We start from the raw sequence: 25,304 nt of genomic DNA on the forward strand, positions 1-25,304 counted from the left end.
TTGTTCAATTAAACCCACTCAATGTTTTTTTCATTATATTTAAAAAAATTTAATGACTCACATTGGAAAAGACTAAGTGTTATCTTATAGATTCTTCTTATACTTAATTCATTATTTTTTAACAGGCTCTTCAATGCCTTAAAATTGGTGCTCTATCTCGAACAACTGCCAGTACAAAAATGAATTCTCAGTCGTCTAGGTCACATGCCATGTTTACGTTACTCATGAAACAACAAAGAATAATACAATTTGAGGTACGTATTAACATTCATAATTTTTGTAGTTCATTCAAAGCATGTAACTTTTCTAGCCAGAATAGTTTAAAGTATTGTATTGTTAATGATGTGTATGAATTATCTTTTTATTTTTAATTTTATCATTGTTCTTTTACACTTTCCGAATTTCGATTCTGTTTTATTGACATGTGACTTTGCAACAGTTGTTCATCAGCAATGCTATAGTTGGAAATCAGTTATTTGAGGGAAGGCAATTGTGAGGGGTCTTTAAAATAGGTAGAGAAGGAGGAAAGTATGTTTGCCAAATTTACTAGTTTAACGACTGTTTGGCGATATGAATGTAGTTTTTTTAACAAGTGTTATACAGGGTGCGGCGAAAAAACCCGGACAAACAATTTTCCACTTAACTTTTTTAAAAATAAATTAACAAAACGTAAAGAAGAGTAATATGAGTAGACCTTTAGCAATCAATAAATTTATTAGTTTCAACTTGGCCGCCATTTGCAGTGGTACAGAGGTGCAACTGCTTATTGAAATTTTAAGCCAAAGGCTGCAAGTCTTTTACTTTTAATCAATCATATTCCCTCTAAAGCACTTGATTTAGAGAGTCCAAACTTTTGTGTAGTTTAGGGTAGACCTTTGACTCTAAAATAGGCCATACAGTGTAATAAATGGGATTGAGGTCTAGCGAGTGGAGCGTCCACTCTACATATAATATCATGTCAAAAACAATATGCCTTTTGCACCACTCTTTTCTTTTTGGCCATATGAACTGGTGTGGAGTCTAATTGAAATGTCCAGTCTACATTTCTAAAGTCTCTTGTGCCCACAAAAGTACGACCGCTTCTAAAATGTCTTTCTGGTACACTTTTTGATCCATTTTACGGCCCTCATCTCCACTCCTCTCCGATTTTTGTCGCTTGTGCTGATTTCATCACAGACCAAGCCTGGTTTTGGATTTTGGTCATGTTTTATATTTTCTAAGGTGCTTGGAGTGTCTACAGACCGAGTCTTATCGTTCTGGGGATTATGAGTTGGTTGAACGGTAAATCGGTGAATGGTATATCTTCCAGCGTGCACTTGCGGCCCGCCTCTAACATTTCTGGCATTTTTGGAGTCATACAAATTCCTTTTCTTCAGAAAAAGGCTGAACTCTTTGGAACTTGTAAAGCTTCTGTCAGAGCTCTGTTTTTGCCCTTAGTCACACTTATCAGTCACAAATTCTCCTCTCACGAATGACTTCTCCCGTGGAAACCCAAGGATTTTTTTCTTGAACTCAGTTTTGGATGGCCTGAAGTTTAACGGAAATGTTCACTGTTTGTTTTGTACACTTCCTGGGCTCCAACTATCATTTCCAAGCCACTTGAAATGGCATACTGCATCAAATACTGTTTGCCAAGGCACAACAAGTCAACAAACTGTTGTTCTTCTTGGTCAAACAACTTTTTTAAGATTTTTTAATTTTTTGCTTAAAATTGTAAGAAAACCGAAAAATATTACATAAACCAGGAGATGCATTGTAAATTATTTTCTGATCAAGTGAGAGACAAAAATAAATAAATACACTCATTAAAAAGAAATTAGTTTACTTCCGTTTGATGATGCAAACTTTGTCCAAGTTTTTTTGCCTCGCCCTGTAAAGGAGGCAAAAGTTCTACTTCTGTGATATTACATCATAAAAAATATTTGTTTTATTCATGAAAGAATGCTTGGTATATTTAAGATTTTTTCGGCATTTTCAGTCTCTTATTGTTTTTTTTCCAACCAAGCTTAAAGGAGGTAACTATAATTATAAATTAAAATGCAAAAGCGATTGGGCTGCATGTAGAAATCTATAGAATCATGGGTAACTACAGTTTCACTGTAAGTTTGATTTGTTAAAATAAATGAATTGCTTCGCTCACAGTCGTGCTTCCTTTTTGTCCCATTCAATATGAAACAACTTGTATTTTTTAGTTGTTTTGAAGAAAATATTAAATTGATTGCCATGCATTGAAATAATTTCAGCCAGCAGAAGATGAGGAGAAGTCTGAAAACTTGGAAGAATTTGAATCTTTATCGGCTAAATTAAACTTTGTGGATCTAGCTGGATCTGAAAGGCTTAAAAGAACTGGTGCAACAGGTGAAAGAGCTAAGGAGGGCATTTCTATCAACTGTGGTCTTGTAAGTTTCACCATGTGTATGTACTTTAATTGTATTTCACATTTTGCACAAATTTCTTTTTAGTAACTTAAGTGATTTCTTTTAGCTTGCTCTTGGAAATGTAATATCAGCATTGGGGGATAAAACTAGAAAAGCCACCCATGTTCCATACAGAGATTCCAAGTTAACTAGACTTATACAAGATTCCTTGGGTGGGAATAGGTAAACATTTCAAAGCTTACAATCTTATTTTTGATGTGTTAGCTGTAGAAATACTTGTTATTGCAGTGGAACCTTGATTTTGCATATTCTCTCTGATTGGAAAAAACCTAAGGGGCCAATCATTAATTATGTAATGATTTTGGCAATTTTTTACCCCCTTCCCCCCATGCAAGGTTACAGAAGATTTTTCACCCCCCTCCCAATTCTTATGTAAGATTCCATTTTGTTTTTCAAAATAATAAAATAACAAATCTTACATCACTGGAATCGTTATTAAAAAAATTTTAAAAACCTTTTTGTGTAACGAAGTATTTACTAAAAAGTTAAAATCTAGGCTGAATGTTTTTTTGGCTTTTTTTTTTTTTTTTTTGTTTATGATGCGATACTAATTAAAAATAAAACATACCACACATATTGTAATTCATTTATTATATTTTACACCATTCTTTGTTAAACAAAAAAAAAAAACAGTTCATCCTACTACGTTTTTTACCTTCCAGACGCAAATGAAATATAATCCCTGCCAAACCACTTGACCGCGCAATTTCTAATATCAGATATCGACTTCGAAAATATTATGTAAGAATTTGTTTGACACCCCCTTCCCCCCAAGTAAGGATATTTAGAAATTTTTTCAACCCCCTCCCCCTCGGGACCCTTATGTAATTAATGAATGGGCCCTAACCTAAAGGGGGGGGGGGACCTTAAGAGAAAACCTAAAATCAAGAGCAGGAATAACTAGTATGTTGTGGCCATCACGAAACTTTCTTCTATATTTTTCCTTTTTCTGATCCCTCCCCATGCTTGACGAGGAAGCAATATTCCTAACAGAAACAAAATTACACATGCAAAAACTTGACGACCATCCCAATGTCTGAATTATTGTAAAAACAAAACAAAGAGCGAAAATTGAAAGTTACTTTAAAAGCCTTACTTGAATTAATTACAAATATTTTATTTATTAACAAACATTAGTGGCAACAGTTAAAAATTTTAAATCATTGAGATAATATTTCCGATCATTTCCATACAATTAAAATCACGAGAAATACGCAGACGACAATCTATTATGATTTATCTTTCTTATTGTTGCATTAATAAAACTATTTTTATTCGCAAAAAAAAAAAAATCAACACCTCTTGGAGCGATTGGAGTCAAAGTTGAACCAAAGCCTGTTTACGTATAGATTCACATATATTCCAAATTTCAACCAGAACGTAGCATTACTTCTTGAGATAGGGCACTCACAATGGAAAAAAAGAACTCGCGATTGCGCTACCCCCCTTTTTAGCTGTTGACACCAAAATAAAATCAGCTCTTATACCCACTAAGGGCTACTTGTCAAAAAAATTTTGTTTGATTCCGTTCGTTATTTCTTGAGATACAGCAGTCACAATTGACGACAAAAAACGTTCAATAGCTCAACCCCCCTTTGAGTTATTGACACCAAAATTGAATCAGCACCTTCTCCTGTTAATGGCAACATATAGACCAAATTTTGTTTGATTCCGCCAGTTACTTCCTGAGGAATAGCAAGCACGCGTAACTCAAAAAACGTCCCATTGCTCCACCCCCCCCCCTTGGAGGAATTCGCGCCAAAAACTAATGGGCACAAGTTCACATACGGGCACATATGTGTACCAAATTTCGTTCGATTTCATGCGGTAGTTTTTGCTGTAAAGCGGCCACAAAAAACTGGTCACACACAGACGTGACACACATACATACACACACACATACATACATACACACACACATACATACACACACACACACAGACAGACAGACATTTTCCAAAAATAGTCGAAATGAACTCAGCACACCTCAAAACGTTAGAATCCGTCAAAATTCGAAATTCGAAAATTTGCACGAATCCAATACTTTCTTCTATATATTAGATATAGAAGAAAGTAAAAATTGTAGCATTTTGCCAAAAATTTGACATTTTCCCAAAGACTAGTGGTAGAGGAATGTTTACGTTTCCTTTTTTATACACAATTGAATTTAAAGCGGGCTTTAGACTAGCAATTTTTAGCAAAATTGCTTCTTCTTTTGCATTTTAACTAGAAATTGTTTGAGTTCTTGTGCTTTGGCAATAAAGATAAGAAGGCGGAACAAAAAAAATGCCCAAGCGATTTCATTCAGCTGAGAAATAAATTTAGCTCAAAAAAAAAAAAAAAATTTGAATTTTGACATCTTGAATTCAAATTATGTTTTTCGCAATCACAAATGTTTGTATTTAGGCATGTGTGTTTGTGTGTAGGGGTATGTGTATGTTTGTGTAGGCATGTGTGTTTGTGTCTGTGTGCTGGCATAAGTGTGTGGGTAGTTGTGGGTTTGTGTATGTGTGTGTATGTGTTTGTGTATATGTGTGTACGTGTATGTGTTTGTGTGTGTAGTTGTGTGTATGAATGTGTGTGGGGGGTATGTGTATGTGTGTGTAGGCATATGTGTTTGTGTCTGTGTGCAGGCATGAATGTGTTTGTGTGTGTGTGTGTGTAGTTGTGTATGCATGCGCGTGTGTGTAGGACATGGATGCAACCTGGAGACGGCTTTCGCTATAGGAGCAGCATCGCGAGGAGCCGGTCGACGGTGAGGGTCAGGGGCGTAGCTAAGGGGGGGTTTTGGGGACAAACCCCCCCCCCCCCCCCGAAAAGTTAGTCTCAAAAAAAAAGAGAAAAAGAAGAGAGAAGAGAAAGAAAAAAAAAAGAAGAAAAGGAAAAAATTCCAAGCGATTATATATATATATATATATATATAAAAGAAGTAACCCCCCCCCCCGAAAGTCGGGTCTAGCTACGCCACTGGTGAGGGTGGCAAAATAAAATCAAAGGACATCAAAACAGTCAAATGAAAGCAATAAGCAATCGGGATTGCTCAAAAAAAAAAAAAAGACCTGGAAAAAAAATGTTAATACGATTCTTGTAAAGGAAAGTTTGATCTGTTTTACATGAGCAAGTTTTTTAAGAACAACATATTAAGCAGATTTTCTGGGAAAATATACAGTAAAATTAAATATTTTAACACTCCCGATATAGCATTTTTTGCGGACCAACAGAAAATATCATCAGAGATGGAATAATGTTTGAGATGGACAGTGTAGAATTAGGGTTCCATTGTATTATTATTGCTGTTATTATTATTCTGTATTTCTTATAAAAATCTAGACGTTTGAGGGAAAATAGCATTTCTGAAGTGTTATCATAAAAACTGATATTGTAAACAAATTGAACAATTTCAAAGTTTGCAAGTCTATCTCTTAAACTTTCTGAAGTACAAACAAAAATACTAGTACTTTCCTAATTTAAAATTTTAAAACACTGCTAAGTTGAATTTCATAAAATCTTTTTATTACTTTATAGTTGGATCTCTGTTTAACGACGCTCTATTTAACGATTTTCTCTCAAGACTGCTTTTCAGGGTCCTATATGCTCCACTGTAGGGTTAAAAGCATTCTATTTAAGGATGCATCCTACTTAAGAACAATTTTTTGTAGTTCCTTGAAAGTCGTTAAACAGAGAGTCGACTGTATAAGTAAATGATAATTATTATTTTAAAAACATGCTCATCTCTTTTTCATGCATTTGCATCTGCTTAGTATGATTACTGGAAGAGGAATGAGCACAGAGTAGCTGATGACAACAAATAAAAACTCATACACTAAAAAATCTAAGCCACAGGCAATGAATAGTTTTTATATTTTAAGAGGAAGAAAAAACAAGTTTTTTTTTTAAAAAAAGTCTTGTATTTTTAGAATGTTATGTGCTGATAATAATAGTTCTGATGCTATCATATGTCTTTTTGCTATGAGTTATTAATGCTGGTTTACATTAATAAATTACTGATAATTTTAGCAACCATCCCATACTCAGTCACTTATTCATTTTTTAATTCATTCAAACATAACCCCTTTTCAGTCACTCGAAGTCCAGAGATATCTAAATGTTCAGATTAATTTTACGTTGAATTAAGTTTAGACTGATTAGTTTTAAACTGATTAATTTGGTCTAGCCCAAGTCAATTGAAATTAAATTAGTCATTAATAGAAATAATTTCAGAACTTGTAGCCTGTGGTGCAAATCACAGCCTGCAGCCCAAAAAATTGTCATTGACTGTGAAAGCCTCAGTTTTAAATTAGTCATTCTTTAACCAATAACCAAAAGTGTGTAAGTTAATTGTATCTGTCTGCAATTTACTTGAAATTATTATATATGTATTATTATTATTATTTTTTTTTTTTTTGAGTAATTTAATATTTTTCAATTGTTTAGTATTACGAAATTTTGTAATATTTTTATTTCATTATTTAGTCAAACTCTGATGATTGCTTGTGTATCGCCCTCTGATCGTGACTTCATGGAGACATTAAACACTCTAAAATATGCCAACCGAGCCAAAAATATTAGAAATAAAATCAGTATTAATCAAGATAAATCTAGTCAGACAATATCTTTACTTCGAAGAGAGGTTCAGCAGCTTCAGCTGGAATTGATGGAGTACAGACAGGTATGAATAAAATGAGATACAATAATTATGTACATGCAGTAGGGGTCGACATAATTTTGTTTGGGGTCAAGCCAGGTCTTTACAAGTTGTTTGTAACAAAAATTCATGTTCGGTGGTTAAGGTTTGGTCTTACAATTTGTTTATGTAAATATATACATATGCAAAGTAACTAAAGCATACTAAAACTGGCAGTATGGCTTAAAATGAAGTACAGTGAAGCACGGTTTGTGCATTTTTGAAGGGACTGTGTGAAAAAATGTATGCTATGTACACGTTAATATATATTAGAATCTGCAGGGACGAATTTTCAAAACATGTAACTGATTTTTAAAAAGTATGAAAGAAAAACATATAAATGTTTCTTCACTGTGTGTGTGTGTGTTTTTTTTTTTTTTTTTTTTGAATTGCTCGAGGAGGGGGGGGGGGGGGTAATGTCTAAGGTCATCCTTGGTTTGTTAGTAAAAGTATTTCATTGTGAGAGAGTTTTTTTTTTTCACATATTTGTTTCTTACAAAATGTATACTTATTCCTGAAGTAAGTAATATGTAGAGGAATTTTTAAAGTGACAGATTAGCTTTTTGGCATACAAGGTACTGTTATTCCAAAATTCAAAAGCTCCAAGCCTCATAATTACCAAAGTCCAGAAGATTCATGCTCTAAAAATATTAACAAATAACTAAAGATACTTTTTTCACTTGTAGTTTTGTATCGCTCAGCTTGTCACCATATAGCAGAACAGCAATAGACCTCAGTAGCAGAATTTTTTCGGCAGCCTAAGATAGAGATTAAAAAAAATAAAAGTAGTCTGCAAATTTCACCAGCATTAAATTAGACTTAGTCTTAATACTTATTATAAATTATCACCAAGGCATATCTGAAAATCAAAAGCTAAACTTAAAACTTACGCTGTCTAGATTTCTGCATTCTATTCTATGCATTAAATTAATCGGCTTCACAAATATACCCAGAGGACTGAACTTAGCACCTTTTACCTTTTCTTTCTGTTTAATTCTGAAATGTGTTTTCTACTTTAAAGTTGACATGTTTTTGCAAAAAGCAAATTATAAAAAGTCCTTACAGAGCTCTTTCAGAATCTGCGACAGACATCACAACAATGCTCTGTTTCTGCTATCAGAGTGTAAGCATATTTAAAGAAAATATTGAATCATCAATCCATATTATTGAGAATAGTTTTCTATTATCTTTTACAGTAATACAAAAACAAGGTGAAGACACTCAATGATTAACGCAAACTAGTTAGAACATATTAGTAATGATTCTCACATTAGATAACAATAATAAAATAATTATAATAATAATACTAATCATTTAACTTGTGAAACTAAGAGTAAATAGTTATACAGTAGACTCCCGCTACAACGCGATTCGACTTGCGCAAAATGGCTATAACGCGATTTTGTTGACCTAACAAATTTTGTCTAACTCCCGCAAGGAAGGTAAACACTAAGTTTAGCAGATGCCTTCTGTTTCACATTTCTGTAGCTATCAAGTGAATGAAATGTCAGAATTCAAGTTGTATGGCTAAATCATTTTATTTATAATTATCCTATAATTAACAACTGTAAAATACAGAACTATAACATTGGTAAAATGTATAAACAAATATGAGGAATTTCAACTCTCAAAAACATCCTTCATGTTCCAAAAGAACATCTTCAAAAAAACACATTTGACACCCTAACTTGACTTATCCTAAAAATGTTTCAAAAATTTTAAGTCCCTAACTCTCATGGCGAAACTCTAAAAGCCATCCCCTAAGTGCAGGACGTCGCAACAACAGCGAACGATCCTCTCAAAAATACGACTATCGTCAGTCGAAAATGAGAAACGCGAGCAGAAGAAGTGATCTCCTTCTTATTTCACCCTGCTTATATAATACGGCGCACTCTATGCACGACACGCCGGATATGCCTACGTAAGAGCTCAGTCTGGATGCTTCCAGAACATTCGATTTGCCGCGGAGCTATCGGGAGATTACATCATCTCCGCTCATGCTCTGACGTCACATCCTTCTTCCTGACGAAACACGTCGTTCGAAGTCGCTCTGATGTTTACAGGTTGATTCTCCCGTACGCGAATTGAAACAAGCGTCCTTTAAGGGACAAGATTAACTGCCTTTTCATTATTAAAGAAATACAAGTGAGTAAAAACATTTACACTTAGTTTTCACTTAGCTTTCAAATCGAATTGTTGAGAATATATTTCTCAAATAGACATTTTTGGCTATCAGATTTTTTCCCACAGTAAATGATTTTTTACCTAGTCTTTTATGTCAAATAAAAATGTTAAAAAAAAAATAAAAATAAAAATTCCGTTCTTGATGTAAGAAATGGTAATGTATAGTTAAGGAATACAACAGTTTGAGGTGGTGTTAACAAGTGTGTTAAATAATTGGGTACGTTTATAAAAGTTTTTACTATGTATATTCCTTTTTCCACAACACGAAATTTCGACTTACGCATATGGTCTTGGAACACATCCCTCGCATAAGTCGGGACTCGACTGTAATAGCATTTATTTTCAACTGAAGTACAAAAAGGATTGGCTCAAATTATGTGTAAACTACTGAATATATTCAAATTACAAAAATATTAATGCGCTAAACTCAGTGGCGCAACAACCCATGGGGACCAAGGCCTACTGTGCCCATCTCTAATTTCATGACCAAAGACTCTGGAGGGCTAGGCAATTAGGAGGTCACCCGAACGCGGAACCTGCAGTGTTTAGTTCCCAAGCTTACTTAAAACTCAATTTATCGACATACTGCCACAGGATGTCAGGCTGTGTCAACGTGCTCAGCCTGGAAATTCGATCTGGGTCTGCGGCGTGGGAGTATAAACAAAAATATTAATAGGGATTTGAAACATGTATCAAGTATGGTACATGTTTCCAAAAAAAGAGAAAAAGAATAAATATATATACATCATTTAAATATTTAAGTCTTCACTTAAAAAGTCTTTATTTAGGTAACTCTTTCTTTCAATGGGGTGGATTTTGCCATTGCTGATTGAGTCTGTATCTTTCATCATAACTGTGTTTTCATATAAGAATAATTGTGACTGTTTCTTTTTCTATTTGGTGACTTTTCTTTTGTAATGTAAAGCATCCATGTAAACTAGTTTAAGAAATCAACCCAAAGAATAGTAAAAGCTTGGACATAGATGATGTATCTCTAATGTTAAATTATTATATGCTATGTGTAATAATTTTAATAAAAATGTGACCTGTTAAAATTTTGTCCAGAACATCATAGTTTTAAGTTACAAAAAATTAATCTAATGTATTTTTTTCTTTAAAGGGTAAACGCCTGATAGATGGTGATGGAGAAGAAAAAATAAATGATATGTATCATGAAAATATGTTCCTTCAATCTGAAAATGATAACTTAAAATCTCGCTTAAAGGCTTGTCAAGAAACTTTAGACCATCAAACAAAAAGATTAACAGAGCTCCTGGCTGAAAAAGCGGTTGGTGGCTGGGTCAATGGTGAATTTTGCTTTAAGTTCTTAGTTTTAAAACTCTATATTTTGTGTGTATGTGTTTTACCATGACAGACCAAAATTGGAGAATGTCGATTTTCACTCTTGATTCAAGGGAAATATTCTGTCTTCCATTGATTCATCATGTGAATGTTGATATTCATCAGCTAATGTCAACAATTGCTAGATTTCAAACTTTCTCAGTAAGATATACACTACATCACCAAAAGTATTGGGACACTTTAAAAAATTCACATTTTTACATATTTATTGAGAAAAAAAGAGACCAATTGTTCTGTATTTTTTTGTCGCATAAAGGGTATGCTCTAGCTGTTATTTTCCAATAAAAAGTTAACCCAGTTAAAGGGGACCAGCAAAAAGTTGAGAAACCAACAAAAGGTTTTTGATCATCCTTCGTTGTAAATAGCTGCATATCTTATGTAATTCAAAACTGAGCATATGCACCTATGTAGTGCAGTCGAACCCTTTAACAAACCTCTATTAAACAAATTTCACGATTTAGTGAATTATTCTTTTTCCCCCGACTAAAATGAAGGCAAAAACCGCTGTTTACCAAATAATTAACCCTGAAATAACAAATTATTTTAACAGCCAAAAAAATTTTTTTTTTTTTTTTTTTGGCATTTTGAGTTAGGGAATATTGAATTGTTTTCCAAATATCTTATACATATAAAATCTGAGTATCTATCTATCTATGTCCAAGCTTCTTCTCCCGAACGAAAGTGAACTGACCATCGAACCAGGTATCGATGGATTCGTCATCTTCCCGTCTTCATGTTTGGCTATTTAACATAATCCTCCGATAATAATTAGCGGAGATATCAATTAAAAATTATTAATTATGACTCTTAGATTTCAAAATAAAATCCATATTTTTCGAAGGCTTTCCTCCATTCAAATTATTATTCAGTGCTTCAACTCAACTTTCCGGATGAACGCTTTTATTAAAATTTACAGCGTGAAGAAAATCATTGAAAAGAAACATCTGTTGCAATTTTTTTTCTCGAATATAAAGAAATAAAATTAGGCTTTTGTTTTAAGGCTTTTCCTGTAGTCAGGGTGTTTAAGTTGTTTACTTTTCGATTATTTTGCCGTAATCTGCAAATTAATTACTTTTGACTAAAGGAAACAACCTCATTGAGAAATTCAAGTCATAAATATTCAATTAAGACATCATATTTTGTGTTTTAACGGAAAATAATGACAAGCTTATAATTTTACTGCAATTTGTTTTCTGACCAGTAGGATTCTCAGTGCATTTATTACAGCCCCTGACACATTTGTCTAGAAACTAGTGTCAGTGTACTACAAAAGCATCAACTGGACTGCTCTTACATTTTTTAGGTAGCCCGTGCAACGCCGGGCACGCAGCTAGTTATATCCATATTGTGCGAAGCAGAAAAAAACTTTTCTTGGAATCAGCAATTTTTGACGGGCGAGAGAGCATCCAACGAATAAGTATTCTGATGCAGAAAGCAACAGTAAAACTCTCATTCAAACGTAATCTCATGCAGCAGGCTGCAAAAAACACGATATTTTCTTCTCTCCTTATAGTCGAAAGAGAACTATTTTGAGTCAAGTACCAAGGAAATTGTCAAACTACTCAGTAGTTTGAAATTTCAACTTAACTAGCGTATAATAAGTCGTGGGATGCAGAATAAAAAGTGTACACTTTTTAATAGTGGATATTTTTGCTTTTGTTAGGGGTTTTAGGTAAGGTAAGTGCTTTTTTTTATAATTTTTTTCACACCCTGATATTACGAATAACCCCAGTTTAATGTATAAAAGTTTCTGTCCTGGCGAACTTGTTAAATTGAGGTCCGAATTATTTCTCTCTAAGGCCAGTGAACTGACCACAAACCAGGTATCGATAGATTCGTATTTTTACCGTCTTTATGTTTGGCGATTTAACATAATCCTGCGATAATAATTAGAGGAGATATCAATTAAAAAATATTAATTAGGATACTTAGATTTCACTATAAAATCCCTATGTTTGGAAGCCTTTCCTCCATTCAAATTTTTATTAAGTGCTTCTTCTCAACTTTCTGCAACGATACTTTTATTAAAATTTGTAGTGGTGAAGAAAATCATTGAGAAGATGTGTTACCATTTTTTCCTTTAAAGTGAAAAAATAAAATTCTGGCTTAAGTTTTGAGGCTTTTCCTGTAATTGAGGGATTTAAAATGTTTCCTTTTTGGTTATTTTTCTGAAATCTGTCATAAAAGTTTACTGTTTTTTTTTTTCTTCTTCAAGCCTGATTGTTGAACATGTGTCACTTGACATAACTTTTATTTTCGAAATAGACCGTGCAAAGCCGTGCGACTCGGCTAGTAAGGTATAAATTTCAGACATAAGTTTACAAGCTATGTAGAATTTGTTTATATTTTCATACAAAGTATCACTTATATAAGTGATCACAGATATAAGCATTTCTTTTAAAAATATCGATTTTGCCAGCAGGTTTTTGCTCATAACATGCAAAGTTTTTCATCAAACCTTAACCAACTAATAGAAAACCTGACAGTACACAAGAAAAGTATAAGACTAAAATTTGAAGATAATATATTGAAAATTTGATGAAATCTTTCTTGTTTTCTCAATTTGTTGCTTGTCCCCAATTTGCGTGGGTGATTTAATTTTTATTGGAAAATGACAGCTAGAGCATACTTTTTATGTGACAAAAGTTACAGAATAATTAGTGTCTTACTTCTTGAGAAATACGTAAAATGTGAATCTTTGAAAGTGTCCCAATAATTTTGGTGATAAAGTGTATATGCAAAACATATGCATGTTCTTTTAGTTTGCAAAACTTTTGTTTGATAAAATTAAACAAGAAGTTTTAGATCTTAATTTTTCTCAATTGTCTTTGTAGTGTTTGAGCAATTTTAACTACTTATAAATAATAGATATTTTGCTTATTTTACAATTTAATTAAGCTGCAACTTCACATCCGACAAAATTGTTTTGTTTAATGTATTGTAGAAAAAAATGCATATTTAAAGAAATTCTTTTTGCATGTGTACATATTTTTTTTCTTAACATTGCCTATGTTGTGTGTATATTTGAAAATCATGTTTTTGCTAATACTAACTTGTGTGTATTATTGCTGAATTGTTCTATTTGCTAACAATTTTACTAATTGTTTGCTTGATTAAACTAATCATCAAATGCAGGGGCTAAAATTCTTTGCAGAATAGTATTGTAACGGATTCGGTGCGACTTCCACTTTCTTGAAATGAAAACACAGTTCTTGATAAAAGCACAGGAAATTTATTTACACTATGTACAGGAAAGATCGTCAACAACTGCTAAATTATTCATCAGCAATTAAGCAATTATCACACAACACCGTAAACTCAACGTTTACACACGTATTTACTTCCAAATACGAAAACAACACAGCGAAATGCCTCGCTATAAACAGAGCAAAAATCTTCTCAGTTCGAAATATCAATCGAAACTAACTGTTTATCCATCGCTAACGGCTTAAATACACCGAAAAGAAATCTCTCAAATATTCCAGAAAATGCTACAACGTTCAACAACTACACTTCCATTGATAAAATCAGTGAATGAAATAAGAAAAAAAAAAGAATAGGGGTTGTATACTTTTAGCCATATGTTAAGGGGTTGTATATTCATTACGGGAAACTATTTACAGGTTACGTTACTACAATAATTACTATTTACAGGATTTGTAACAGTATATTTCGAAGGATCTTTAAAGTTGGCTGAGATACTCCTACAAAAGATAACCAATGAAGTTTTTTATTGAACCAAATATGTTTTCCATTTTCTATTCTTCATTTTTTTTTTCCTTGAGAAGAAAGTCTAAACTCAATGTTTTTAAATTTCAATGCAATTGCATCCAAGTTATTTTTCATGAAATACTATGCCATTTATCCCAACTCTTTTGTTTTTGACATTACTTACATTTTCCCCTGATATTCTGTCATGTTCAGAGAGCAAAGAAGTGTCACTCTTCCTTCCTTCCTCAGTGGCACGACTTCCCTCGGTGGGCCCTGGCCTTCTCAGCAATTTTTTCCTACGCCTTTCTCTTTTTGGCCATGGCTTACCAATTTTTTACTTTTATCAGGGTGGCAGGGGTCGAAGTGGTCCTATATTTCCTATATTTTCAAAAAAAGCATCAAAATCGTCCTATATTTCCTATATTTTTGGGAAATGTCCTATATTTCCTATATTCCTGTTTTTCATCTAATTTATTTCTTTAAAACAACAGTAAATAAAGTATCTGACTACGGATTTTTCGTGGAAAGTACGTCTGCAGACGAATTTCAAATTAAAAAAAGCAACTGACTAAATCCTGCAACAGGCATCTTCTCTTATTGACTACAGCAATGTGACGTCACTGTAGTGGGTGGAGTTTCGAGAACGAAGTCTGAAGTCGGTTTTAGAATTTTGTGTTTGGCAACATGCGTTTATTTTGTTTTCCAGCGCGGTTTTTGTTTTTGTTTTCGCTTTCGCGAGTATATTTTTGTGTTTAGTGCATTTTCTGATCAGAATGTTCTAAAAAATTTTTATACAATCTTTTCTTTTTGTGGAATTTCGGGATCTTTGAATGGAATGTAAGTCTCTTAAGATGTTAAATCGTATTTTGTTGTAATATGTGAAATTATAATGGCGAAATCGCATTGCTTAACAAAATTTCGTGAGGAGTGGTTGAACCAGGAGGGTGTTAATGGTACAAATATTGGTGCATGGTGCTCCAAAGGAAAAGATAACTAAATAATATATTATTTCTTTTTTCATAGCGAAACTATTCATATAATGTGTCCTATATTTGTCCTATATTTTTTGTGGAAAATGTCCTATATGTGACAAGTTGATCACTTCTACCCCTGGGGTGGCGACAGATCAGGGAGATCAGGGAAAAGTCAGGGAACTTTATTAATCAGGGAAATATCAGGGAATTTTGAAAAAATAACAAAAAATCAGGGAAAATTGATTTTATAAAGAAATTTTTTTTTTTTTTTTTTGCTTAACAAAATTAAGTACTCTAATTCCCTATGCATTTTCCGCCAATTATCTGTTCAAAAAAAAAAAAGTAAAATTAATGAGGTGCGATTATACGCTGCCGCATATTTGTGCATCTTTTTTCCTCTACGTCAAAGTATTGAATCTTACTTATTAACTACAGGATGAACTTCCTAAGATTGCTTCTGTGTCTGTTAGGTTGTTTTTTTTACCTAGCTTGAAATTAGAGATGTACCGAGTACTCGGTAACTACTCGGTACTCGGCCACTCGGCCATTTGCCGAGTACTCGGTACTGGGCCAAATTTTGATCCGATACTCGGCCAATGCCGAGTAGTTGCAAAACATTGAATATTGTCCAAGACAGATATTAAAATTTATAAAAAAGTGCAAGCATATATAATATTCGGCAATCATTTATAGAAGTCGAATTTAAATTTTGAGATTAATGAAGTTTGTAATGCTTCAATGGAATAAATCTCTATTTTAATGTCCCCAAAGTAAATAAAACTTATTTATTAAAAATTGTGCAAAAAAAGTAAGTATAGAAAATATGGAATTTTTATATTAAAAATGGATTTTCGCTACAAACAAAAATTAGTTATAAGAATTATAAAAAATACCTTTGCTTAAAAAATAAAAGGAAATAAAACAACGTTAAAAGCACATTACAGACATGTGTTATAGCATTACAAGGAATTCCTTTTTCAATGCACAAAGTGTGAGCTCGTGGCTTTAAAGGCATCCGACAAAAGTCGGATTCTTTTGTCAAATGTCTTTACATTCTTTAGCTCACATTTTATGCACTGAAAAAGACGTTCCTTATATCGCAGAAACAAGTGTCTGCAGTGTTCCTGCACATTTGTCTTATTTGCTTTTAAAAATTATTTATGTTTGGCAGACTATAACTATAATTGGTACAATTTATTTTAATTCCAACTTGATTCATACCTTTTATTTATGTATTTTTAATTTTAAATATAATTTTTTTGTAAAATTTTTGACATAAACAAAATTTTTTAAATAATGTGTAATTAAATTTCAGCAGGAATTTAGTTTTAAAAACTATTATATATACAAGGAGGTCTATACAACTATTCCAATAAGTTCAAAATTCATCACATGTGTGTCGGTGGTCCTTCTTAAAACATAATTGGTACTTGGTAACTCGGCCGAGTAGTGAAAGGCCGAGAACTCGGTACTCGGCTACTCGGCCAAAGTGCTACTCGGTACGTCTCTACTTGAAATTTCCTTTTACGCTTTCAATGCTACTTAAAATACACAGCCATACAGGCAAAGAGGAAGCCTTCATTAATGCCTTAGCTCCTTTGCCTTTATTCCATTGTCTCGAAGTAATTAGCATACTGTAATCACGATTTCAAGAAGAAATCATTGGTTTTTGAATTAATACTATAAAAGCTTAAAAGTTATTACTTCTTCGCGTTTTTAATTTAATTCCTAAAATTGAACTTTCAATTAAAAAAACTTTGTTTTTTGCCATTATACTATTTGTTGTCACCGCAGATTATAATGGTTTTCTTTTCTTCAGACTTAAGTTTTCTTTAACTTTTTCTTAAGTTTTCTTAAGTTAATTCTTTAATTTATAACCAAGTTGTATTCTTCTTTTATATATTTTGAAATTAACTAATTGCTTTTTTTCCCTTGCGTTTTGAAGTTGTTTGTTACAAAAGAAATCTAAGATTTTTTTTTCGTTACATACTGAAATCATTTGAAATAGAGTTAACTTGTGCACCTAAGTAAATATCTTTATTTTTTTATTGTTAAAGTGTTGTATTCATTCATTTTAACCTATGTTCTTGATTAGAGAAAAGCTCCCTATGAATGAATGTCAAATGGTTTCATCTGTTTTGCATAAATAGGTCAATTAGTTATATAAGAATAACTACATTACTTCTATTATTTCACTATTACTTGTTATTCTTGCAACAATTATTATACTGTTTGAAAACTTAGTTCAAAATAATTTCAATTGCTTTTTAGTTCTATCATAAATACACATATGTTTTTAAGAGTAATTTTAATAGTTTCTTAAAATTCTTATGCTAAGTGGTTTCTGGAAGTAAAGTATTTTTTTTTTTTTTAAATTTTCTATAATCTTTCCATGTAGAAAAATTTAATATGCTGTTTTGTAGGCTTTTTTCCCCTCAAAAAATTGACTTGATATGTTTTTTTTAAAACCATTTTATTAAAAAAATAGCATCTTTTTAAAATATATCTTTAGTTCAACAACTTTACACAACTTAAAACATTTAAAATACTGTATTTTATACAAACATGCAATGGATTTCAAGTAGAGCAAAGAAAGAAAACCATTATCATTGGTAACGTAAATCAGGGAAATTTGGTGAACTTAATCAGGGAAATCAGGGAAAAGTCAGGGAACTTTTTTTCACAGTTCCTGTCGCCACCCTGTTTATGGTAAACAAATCCTTTTCAAGGCAATCAACCTATCTGAGGTTAGGTCGACCCCTTGTTCTAACTCCTGTAGATTTAGCCAAAAAAAAAAAATTGTTTGTTGATCGTTCTTATCTGGCCTGCCTATTTGAATCTTTGGATTTTTTATTTGACCACATCAGGTTCTTTAAAAGCACGATACAGCTTTAAATTAGAGTGCCTGTGCCAAATACCATCAACCTCCTTTCCTCCAAAGATAGCCCTTAAAATGCAGCGTCCAAAGACACCAAGGGCATTTTCATGCCCGTTTCACTCTTGCCCTTTGAAAAAAAAATCTTTAATGATCAATTTTCTACTTTAGAAGTGCAAAGGCGAAATCATAGATCATTCGAAATACATCATGTAGGCATTACAAATATCAATAAAAAGGGTTTTAAATCTTTTTTTCCCCTTTTATTGCAATGTTATCGGTGCTATTCAAAAATGTAACACTCATTTCTCACATATGAGGTGTGCATGTAGATACTTTCATCAGTTATAATATATATTCTTAAAATAAATTAATTCTCTAGTGGAGGGGGGGGGGGGGCAAATGATTGATTTTTGAAAAACTTTTATTCAAGCTTTTTAAGTTTTTTTTTTTTCTTTCTTATGTCTAAAAATAATTTAATGGAGTAAAAATAATTTCTGAGAATTATTTTACAATTAAAATTCCTATAACAAAATGTCATTGAATGTAAACTTTTAAGATACTGGAATGTACAAAAGATTAAAGAGCATTAAAAAATAATGATATGTTTACCATCTCTTTATTAAAAACTTATGGTCCACTCTACACATAATACTATAAGGCAGTAATCTTCAACCTGCAGCCCACTGTGAGATTCAAGGCGCAATTTCAATGGCACGTCCAACAATCTCGCTTCAATTTGCTGGCATTTCAATAACCACTAGTGCAGGGGTTCTGAAACTTTTCTTACTGGCGGCAGGCACCCTTTGAAGAACTAGAATTTTCTCACGGAACCCCAGTCATCCTTTATTTTTGGACATAAGTGTGCAGGGTTTCCGCCATGGTCGCATTTTTCGCAAAATGCAAAAAGACTTTCCCAATTGCGAAAATGAAGCAAGGCATTTTCGCTTTTCTGCTCAAAACATTTTGCTGAGTGTCAGACACACACACAAAAAAAAAAAAAAGGAAAGCGGTGGGAAGAAAGGGAGCTAAGATTTTTCAATTTTTATGAAGTTTAACAATACTTAGTCTTAATGGGGATTATGTCCCACCGATAAATGTTTTATTGTGGGAAGAGGACTTGGGCCATTTTAAGAATCAACATTGTGTTCTTTCGATGGTAAGTATCATTCTTTACTATTATTATTTCAAACTTTAAAAATTTACAGTAAGTGCTACATTTGTTGAAAAACGTTAGGTTAAATTTGAAACTCAATTATCAACTGCAAATGAAACATTTCAGGCATCTAAGAAGAAATGCAAACATATTCATTCCCCAAAAGATTTTAGCATTTTGCTAAAGCTTTTTTCCCCATTTTAGCTTTTTTGCTAAAGAACTTTTGAACTCAGCTTAAACCCTGTAAGTGTGTAAAGGGCAGTTCACTTATCGGCCATCTGTCCCATCCATCCCAAGTTTTGACGTGATGCATTGCGGACTAAAATAGAGTAGCATTCACATATGGTCGCCGTACATCAATCACGTGGCTGAAATCGCCCACCAGAGAAAAGAGTGGGCTGCTTGGCGGAAACCAATTAAATGATGTCCTACTTTTGACGGCCATCGGATATCGAGGTTCTTCTAATCGAAACCGGCCCAGTCCAAGATGGCTTGCTGTCATGGCAACCAGCAAAGAAAACCTGTTTCTGGTGGAAAAACTCGGGATGGACAGAAGGGATGGTCGTAGTGTGAACAGGCCCCTAAGTAAAGTGTCAAATAAGGCCATACTGAGGCTCAAAATCTAATATCTAGCTCTTTTATGATGGAATTGCTCCAGCTTTTGTATATTCATCAGATTACTTATAAAAACAAAGAAAAAAATAAAACCATTGTAAATAATTTAAATTTCACTTTCGTTTTTCTGCAGTTTTAGCAAAGAAAAGCAATTTGGCGTTATTAGGAAGAAGGACCACAATAAGGAAAGCTCTTAGCAAGATTACTTCACACAGAATTGTAGACAAAGACACCAAAAAGTACTATCAAACTAAAACGAATGGCAAGGGCCTTTAATATCGGTGTATATTAGACCACACTTGATAACTTCAAAAAAAAAAAATTACCAAAAGTTCCATTTTTGTTCCATAAAAATTTCCATAGATTGAAAAAACACCAATTGTTATATTCGAAGCAACTGATATCGTTATTTTCTGGGGGGGGGGGGGGGTCACTCTTGCATGGCAATTCGTGCATTAGTATGTGCAGCATATGCAGCACATAATTCTCCCGGTACTCCGATCTCATATTACAAGGACACCAGAGTTCTAAGAAAGCAAAATGCGGCCTTAATGGCCAACAAGCTACTTTTCTAGGTTAACAAATCACAGAAAAATGATGGTACATAGAAAAATTTATCTTTGAATTCATAACCTACATAAATTAGGCAAAAAAAAAAAAAGCTTTATTTGAGCAGCTATAGTGAACAACATAAAGGCAAAATTTAAAAGACCCCCCCCCCTTTTTTTAAGACCAGGTTGTTTTTACATCACTCCTCTGGATAATAACTTTTGCTACACTTTTGCCTGGTTATTAAACATGCTTGTTGATAATGCTTTATCATCAGTTAGGATTTCTGATGACGTGAAAGTCACAATCTGGCCAATTTTTACTATGCTACATCAAAAAACAAAAGGATGCCTAAATTGGTCTGTATGACCTTATTTGGTAAACCCACTTAACATGTATAGGTATTGATAACATAGACACTTCACGGCACCCCTCGTTTCTTCCTACGGCACCTAGTTTCAGAACCCCTGAATTAGTGCATCAAATGGAACTTATTGCATCTCAATGTAATGACAAATTACAGGAGATTTTTAAAATCTTTGGACTGTCGGATTTTTATTAATTTTATGTTAGAAAAGGTCGATTTTCAGAGATCAGATCTCATGCTCTGTCCATACACTCCCTTTTGGGCAGCACTTAGACAAATACAAATGTGACGACCAGCAACAGGCTCTGGGCCCAACTAAGCTGGTCCTAGTCAATTTACAATCCCCAGTGAAGATCAATTGCCCTCTTAAAGCTATCCAGCCCATTGCTCATTACCACCTCTTCCGGTAAGCTGTTCCAAGTGCCCACAACCCTACTAAAGTAGTAGTTTTTCCTTATTTCCAGGTTAGCCTGAGATTTGAATAACTTAAAACAATGGCCCCTCGTCCTGCTTTCGGTGCAAAAATTTAATACATTAACGTCATTCATTTTGATAAATTTAAACAACTGAATCATGTCCCTTCTGATCCATTAAGCCTGTTGAGTGTTGAGTCTGGTATCTAAATCTGAAAGTCCCCTTACTAGTCTAGTTGCCCTTCTTTGAACCCTTTCCAATACACAAATCTTTTTCCTCAGATAAGGCAACCAAAACTGCACAGCATACTCCAAATGGGGTCTTACTAAACTTGTATATAAAAGCAGAAGAACCTTCTTAATTTTTTTTGAAATAGATCTATTGATAAACCCAAGCATTCTGTTGGCTTATTAGTAATAATATCAGATTCTCAAACAGATTACTCATTCATTTTGATAATTTTAAACAACTGAATCATGATTAAGCCTATTAAATCTGGTATCATAATCTAAATCTGAAAGTCCCCTTACTAGTATAGTTACCCTTCTTTGAACCTTTGCAATGCACAAATATCTTTCCTCAGATAAGGCAGCCAAAACTGCACAGCATACTCCAAATGGAGTCTTACTAAACTCCAATATAAAGGCAGAAGAACCTCCTTAGATTTGTTTGAAATAGATCTATTGATAAACCCAAGTATTCTGTTGGCTTTGTTACTTGCAATGCTGCACTGTTGACTTAACTTGAAGTCCTGAGTTATTAAGATATCCAGATCAATAATAGACCTTTGTGAGTAACTTTTCTTCAAAATGAAAAATATAAAGTCAGAACTGAATAATCGTGATTCTAACACTCATCTCAAGGATTTGCTTTGAATTGCTTCTTCGCACATAAAAATCGATGCTCGACAGATTTGTACAAGAGAAAAATGTCGTATTTCTCACTGAACTTTAAAAATAATAATAATAATAATCACTGTTTTGATAATTTTTATTTAATTTTGTGTTTTGTAACAAGTTTCAGGATTTTTTTTATTTTTTAAATTATGTTTTGCATTTCAATTTAACACTACTAGTTGAATATCGACTTTCACTGCAATTTTCAAACTACAGTAGAACCTCGATTAACAGAGGTTTCTATTAACCAAGCCAATAGTTTTACAAAATAAGGTAACAGACTTTTTTAAAAGTAAAGTAAAATAAATTTAATAGTGAATGTTCAATTTGAAAATAAAAATATTTTCTGGAAATTTTTTTTTTTTAATGCATGTTTTAATATTTATTTTGGCATTGTAAAAAAAATCAATTGACTTTTTAAAACTTACTTCAAGTTATTTTCTATTTTAGTTTTTAATTCTAAAAATTTATTTTTTGTATGTTCATTTTTTAAACATATTCTATTGTATTTCTTATTAATACATTTTAAAAACTTGCAATCTCCAAGTTTTTTATACAAAGTTTCCATTAACAGAGATTTCCCACATCCAAGGCACTAGCGGTCCCAATTTGCATGGATAATTGAGTTTCTACTGTAAATGAAAATTTATTTTAAAACTTAACATTATCTCCCTCTAAATTGAAATATGCGTGTCATTTGATCAATTTGGCCCTCCAACCCTACCATAATAAAAATTTCCGCCTTTATTAAATAAAGTTTGAAGTCCACTGCTTTTAGGGATTCTCTTCTCAGCTTTAAAATTTTTATTTTAGCCCTTGTGATTGCATGAATTGATCTAACCATAATCTTTCATAATTTGGTTTTTAATATTTGGTTTGTTGTGAAATTGTGCATGTAGGAGAAAATTCCACTCAACCTGATATGTCTGATGTTGTTAAGGGATATTTGATGGAAGTTGAAACCCTAAGGTAAAGATCTTGTTTGTTTGTTTTCTGTTTTAATCAAATGCATTTGTAAAGGTTTTTAAAGAGTTTCACAAACATTTCTTTCAATTAAAATTTTGAATTTGCAATTATTCAATTTAGCCAATTTTAAATTACTGGAAAAAATTACTCAAACCATTTATGTGTAACAGCAGTGCAAAAGTGTCATATATTCCCCTTGCCGAAATCCAATGTATTCCTTCCAATTCACAATAAATCAAAACTACAGTAGACCCTCGTTTTACGCAATTTAAGATTTGACACCTTTATTTTATTTTACGCGGATGCGGCAATGCACACAGGTAAAATTTTCCCCTCTTTCAAAATCCAAACACCTAAAGATTGCAGATTACACATAATGAACTGCATTTTGACGGACGAATATAAGAGCTTGGGCCACTGGAGACATTTTATGCAATTGGTTCCAGAGCTATTTCCAGAAGTGAAGTTATTAAACTTACACAGTTCAGAACTCACTGGAAGAAGAGCTTTTAGGAGTGACAAAGGAGGACAAAAGCAATGAGGATACTGACGTTGGTGATGCACAACCAAAAACGTTCACATTGAAAATTTTGAGCCATTCCTAGACAATAGTGTTGGCCTTTCAGGTAGACCAACAGATGTGGAATGGTAAGTTCAGGAGAAAATGAAGCAATGGAAACTGAATTTCAATTTAAATAACATTTTATTCAAAATATGTGTAAAATGTAAAGAGGCAAAAACAATCAAACATTTATAAAAAGCATATCCCCTATTAACAATTCAAATATAATAATACCCCCCCCCCCCCCCAACAAACAAATATCACAGAGAAATATCACAAGATTCAGTTACTGAAAAACCATCAACAGTTTTAAAACGTTCCTAATATTTTTTTAAAATTTACCCTACGCCATGCCACAACGATAGTAGCTGTCCAGAAAACTATTTAAATAATCATACCACTGAAGGTCCATACTTGAAACTTGGCACACATAACAACGAAGGCAACATCCATCTGTCGGATGTTCAGACGAGTTGAAAACGTCCGCTCTTGGACAACAGACCAAAATCCATGGTCAATCAATCCCAGGCACACCCATGCCACGGAAGAGGCAGCACAGGAAATTATTTTTCCATCTTCAAGCAAAACGGGAACCTTCCACTAGCAGACACACCATATAGTGGATTCAATCCAGTCCGACCAGCTCCGTAATCGAGTATATGCCAGACGAACCTGTTAGGCCTAATACTTAAAAGAAACATCAACTCTTCCAATTTATATTCCTTAAAAAAACTCCTTCGTTACTTGTAGGGCGCTGTTTTAGAACATCCTGCACTTTTAGCAGACTATTGAATCTTGTTACTACATATCTCAAAACCTCCACGTCCTCTGCGCGGATAAATCAATCTACTGAGCACACATGCTCAAATCAAAACACACCGTCTGCAGAACGGAAGCAAATCATAAGAGGACGATTGATTGATTTACTTTCTATTCAAACCATCTCAGTTATCTCCTAGCAATGATGTGACGTCGTCAAATAGAAATGATCTTTCTGTCTTTTGTTAGTGAAGGGAGAATCGATCATGGAAATGACGCAAGAGGTCATGGATGCGTTAGTGCTCTGCAAAGTAACTGTGTAAAAGTAACTCTGTAACTGCAAAGAGTTATAGAGAAAAATTCTTAATGACTGCCAAAAGACTATCATAACCAGCTCCTCTTTATAAACAGAACACGAAATTAATTTATGTTTTCTTCATGCATGTTGTGCATAAAAGTCGATATAAGTACACATTAAACTTATTGTACAATTAGTCATCACTGGAATGAAGTATTTTGTTATCTAGGGAACAAAACCCCTATTTTAACACTAGTATTAGGTCTCAATTTATGCGGCATTTTCGTGGAACGTAACCCCTGCGTAAAACGAGGGTCTACTGTGGTAGCTTTTGTATCTATCAAAAAATTATAGTTTTTAAACTGCTGTAATATCTTAAAATGTTTAAAGATGTAATAATTTCATGTTAAAAAACAAATATCTCGTATCTTTTCTTCAGAACAGTTTCCTAGAAGAAGGAATGATTTTTGTTACTTGTTGCGTAGAACTTGTGG

General features: G+C 33.1%; 1 protein-coding gene across 1 annotated transcript in view; it reads left to right on the top strand.

The window, feature by feature from the left end:
* Window positions 1–25,304, top strand: part of LOC129227028 (kinesin-like protein KIF21A) — a gene marked incomplete at its 5' end in the record, with an annotated part of 122,588 nt that overhangs the window by 18,866 nt on the left and 78,418 nt on the right. The window contains 6 exons of the mRNA XM_054861667.1: window positions 126–254; window positions 2,244–2,399; window positions 2,485–2,600; window positions 6,912–7,107; window positions 10,427–10,613; window positions 23,125–23,194. Of these exons, the coding sequence (XP_054717642.1) occupies window positions 126–254; window positions 2,244–2,399; window positions 2,485–2,600; window positions 6,912–7,107; window positions 10,427–10,613; window positions 23,125–23,194 (854 nt within the window). The remainder of the gene's footprint in view (window positions 1–125; window positions 255–2,243; window positions 2,400–2,484; window positions 2,601–6,911; window positions 7,108–10,426; window positions 10,614–23,124; window positions 23,195–25,304) is intronic.

Source organism: Uloborus diversus, chromosome 1, assembly GCF_026930045.1.
Source record: "Uloborus diversus isolate 005 chromosome 1, Udiv.v.3.1, whole genome shotgun sequence".
In the NCBI taxonomy this organism is placed as follows: domain Eukaryota; kingdom Metazoa; phylum Arthropoda; class Arachnida; order Araneae; family Uloboridae; genus Uloborus; species Uloborus diversus.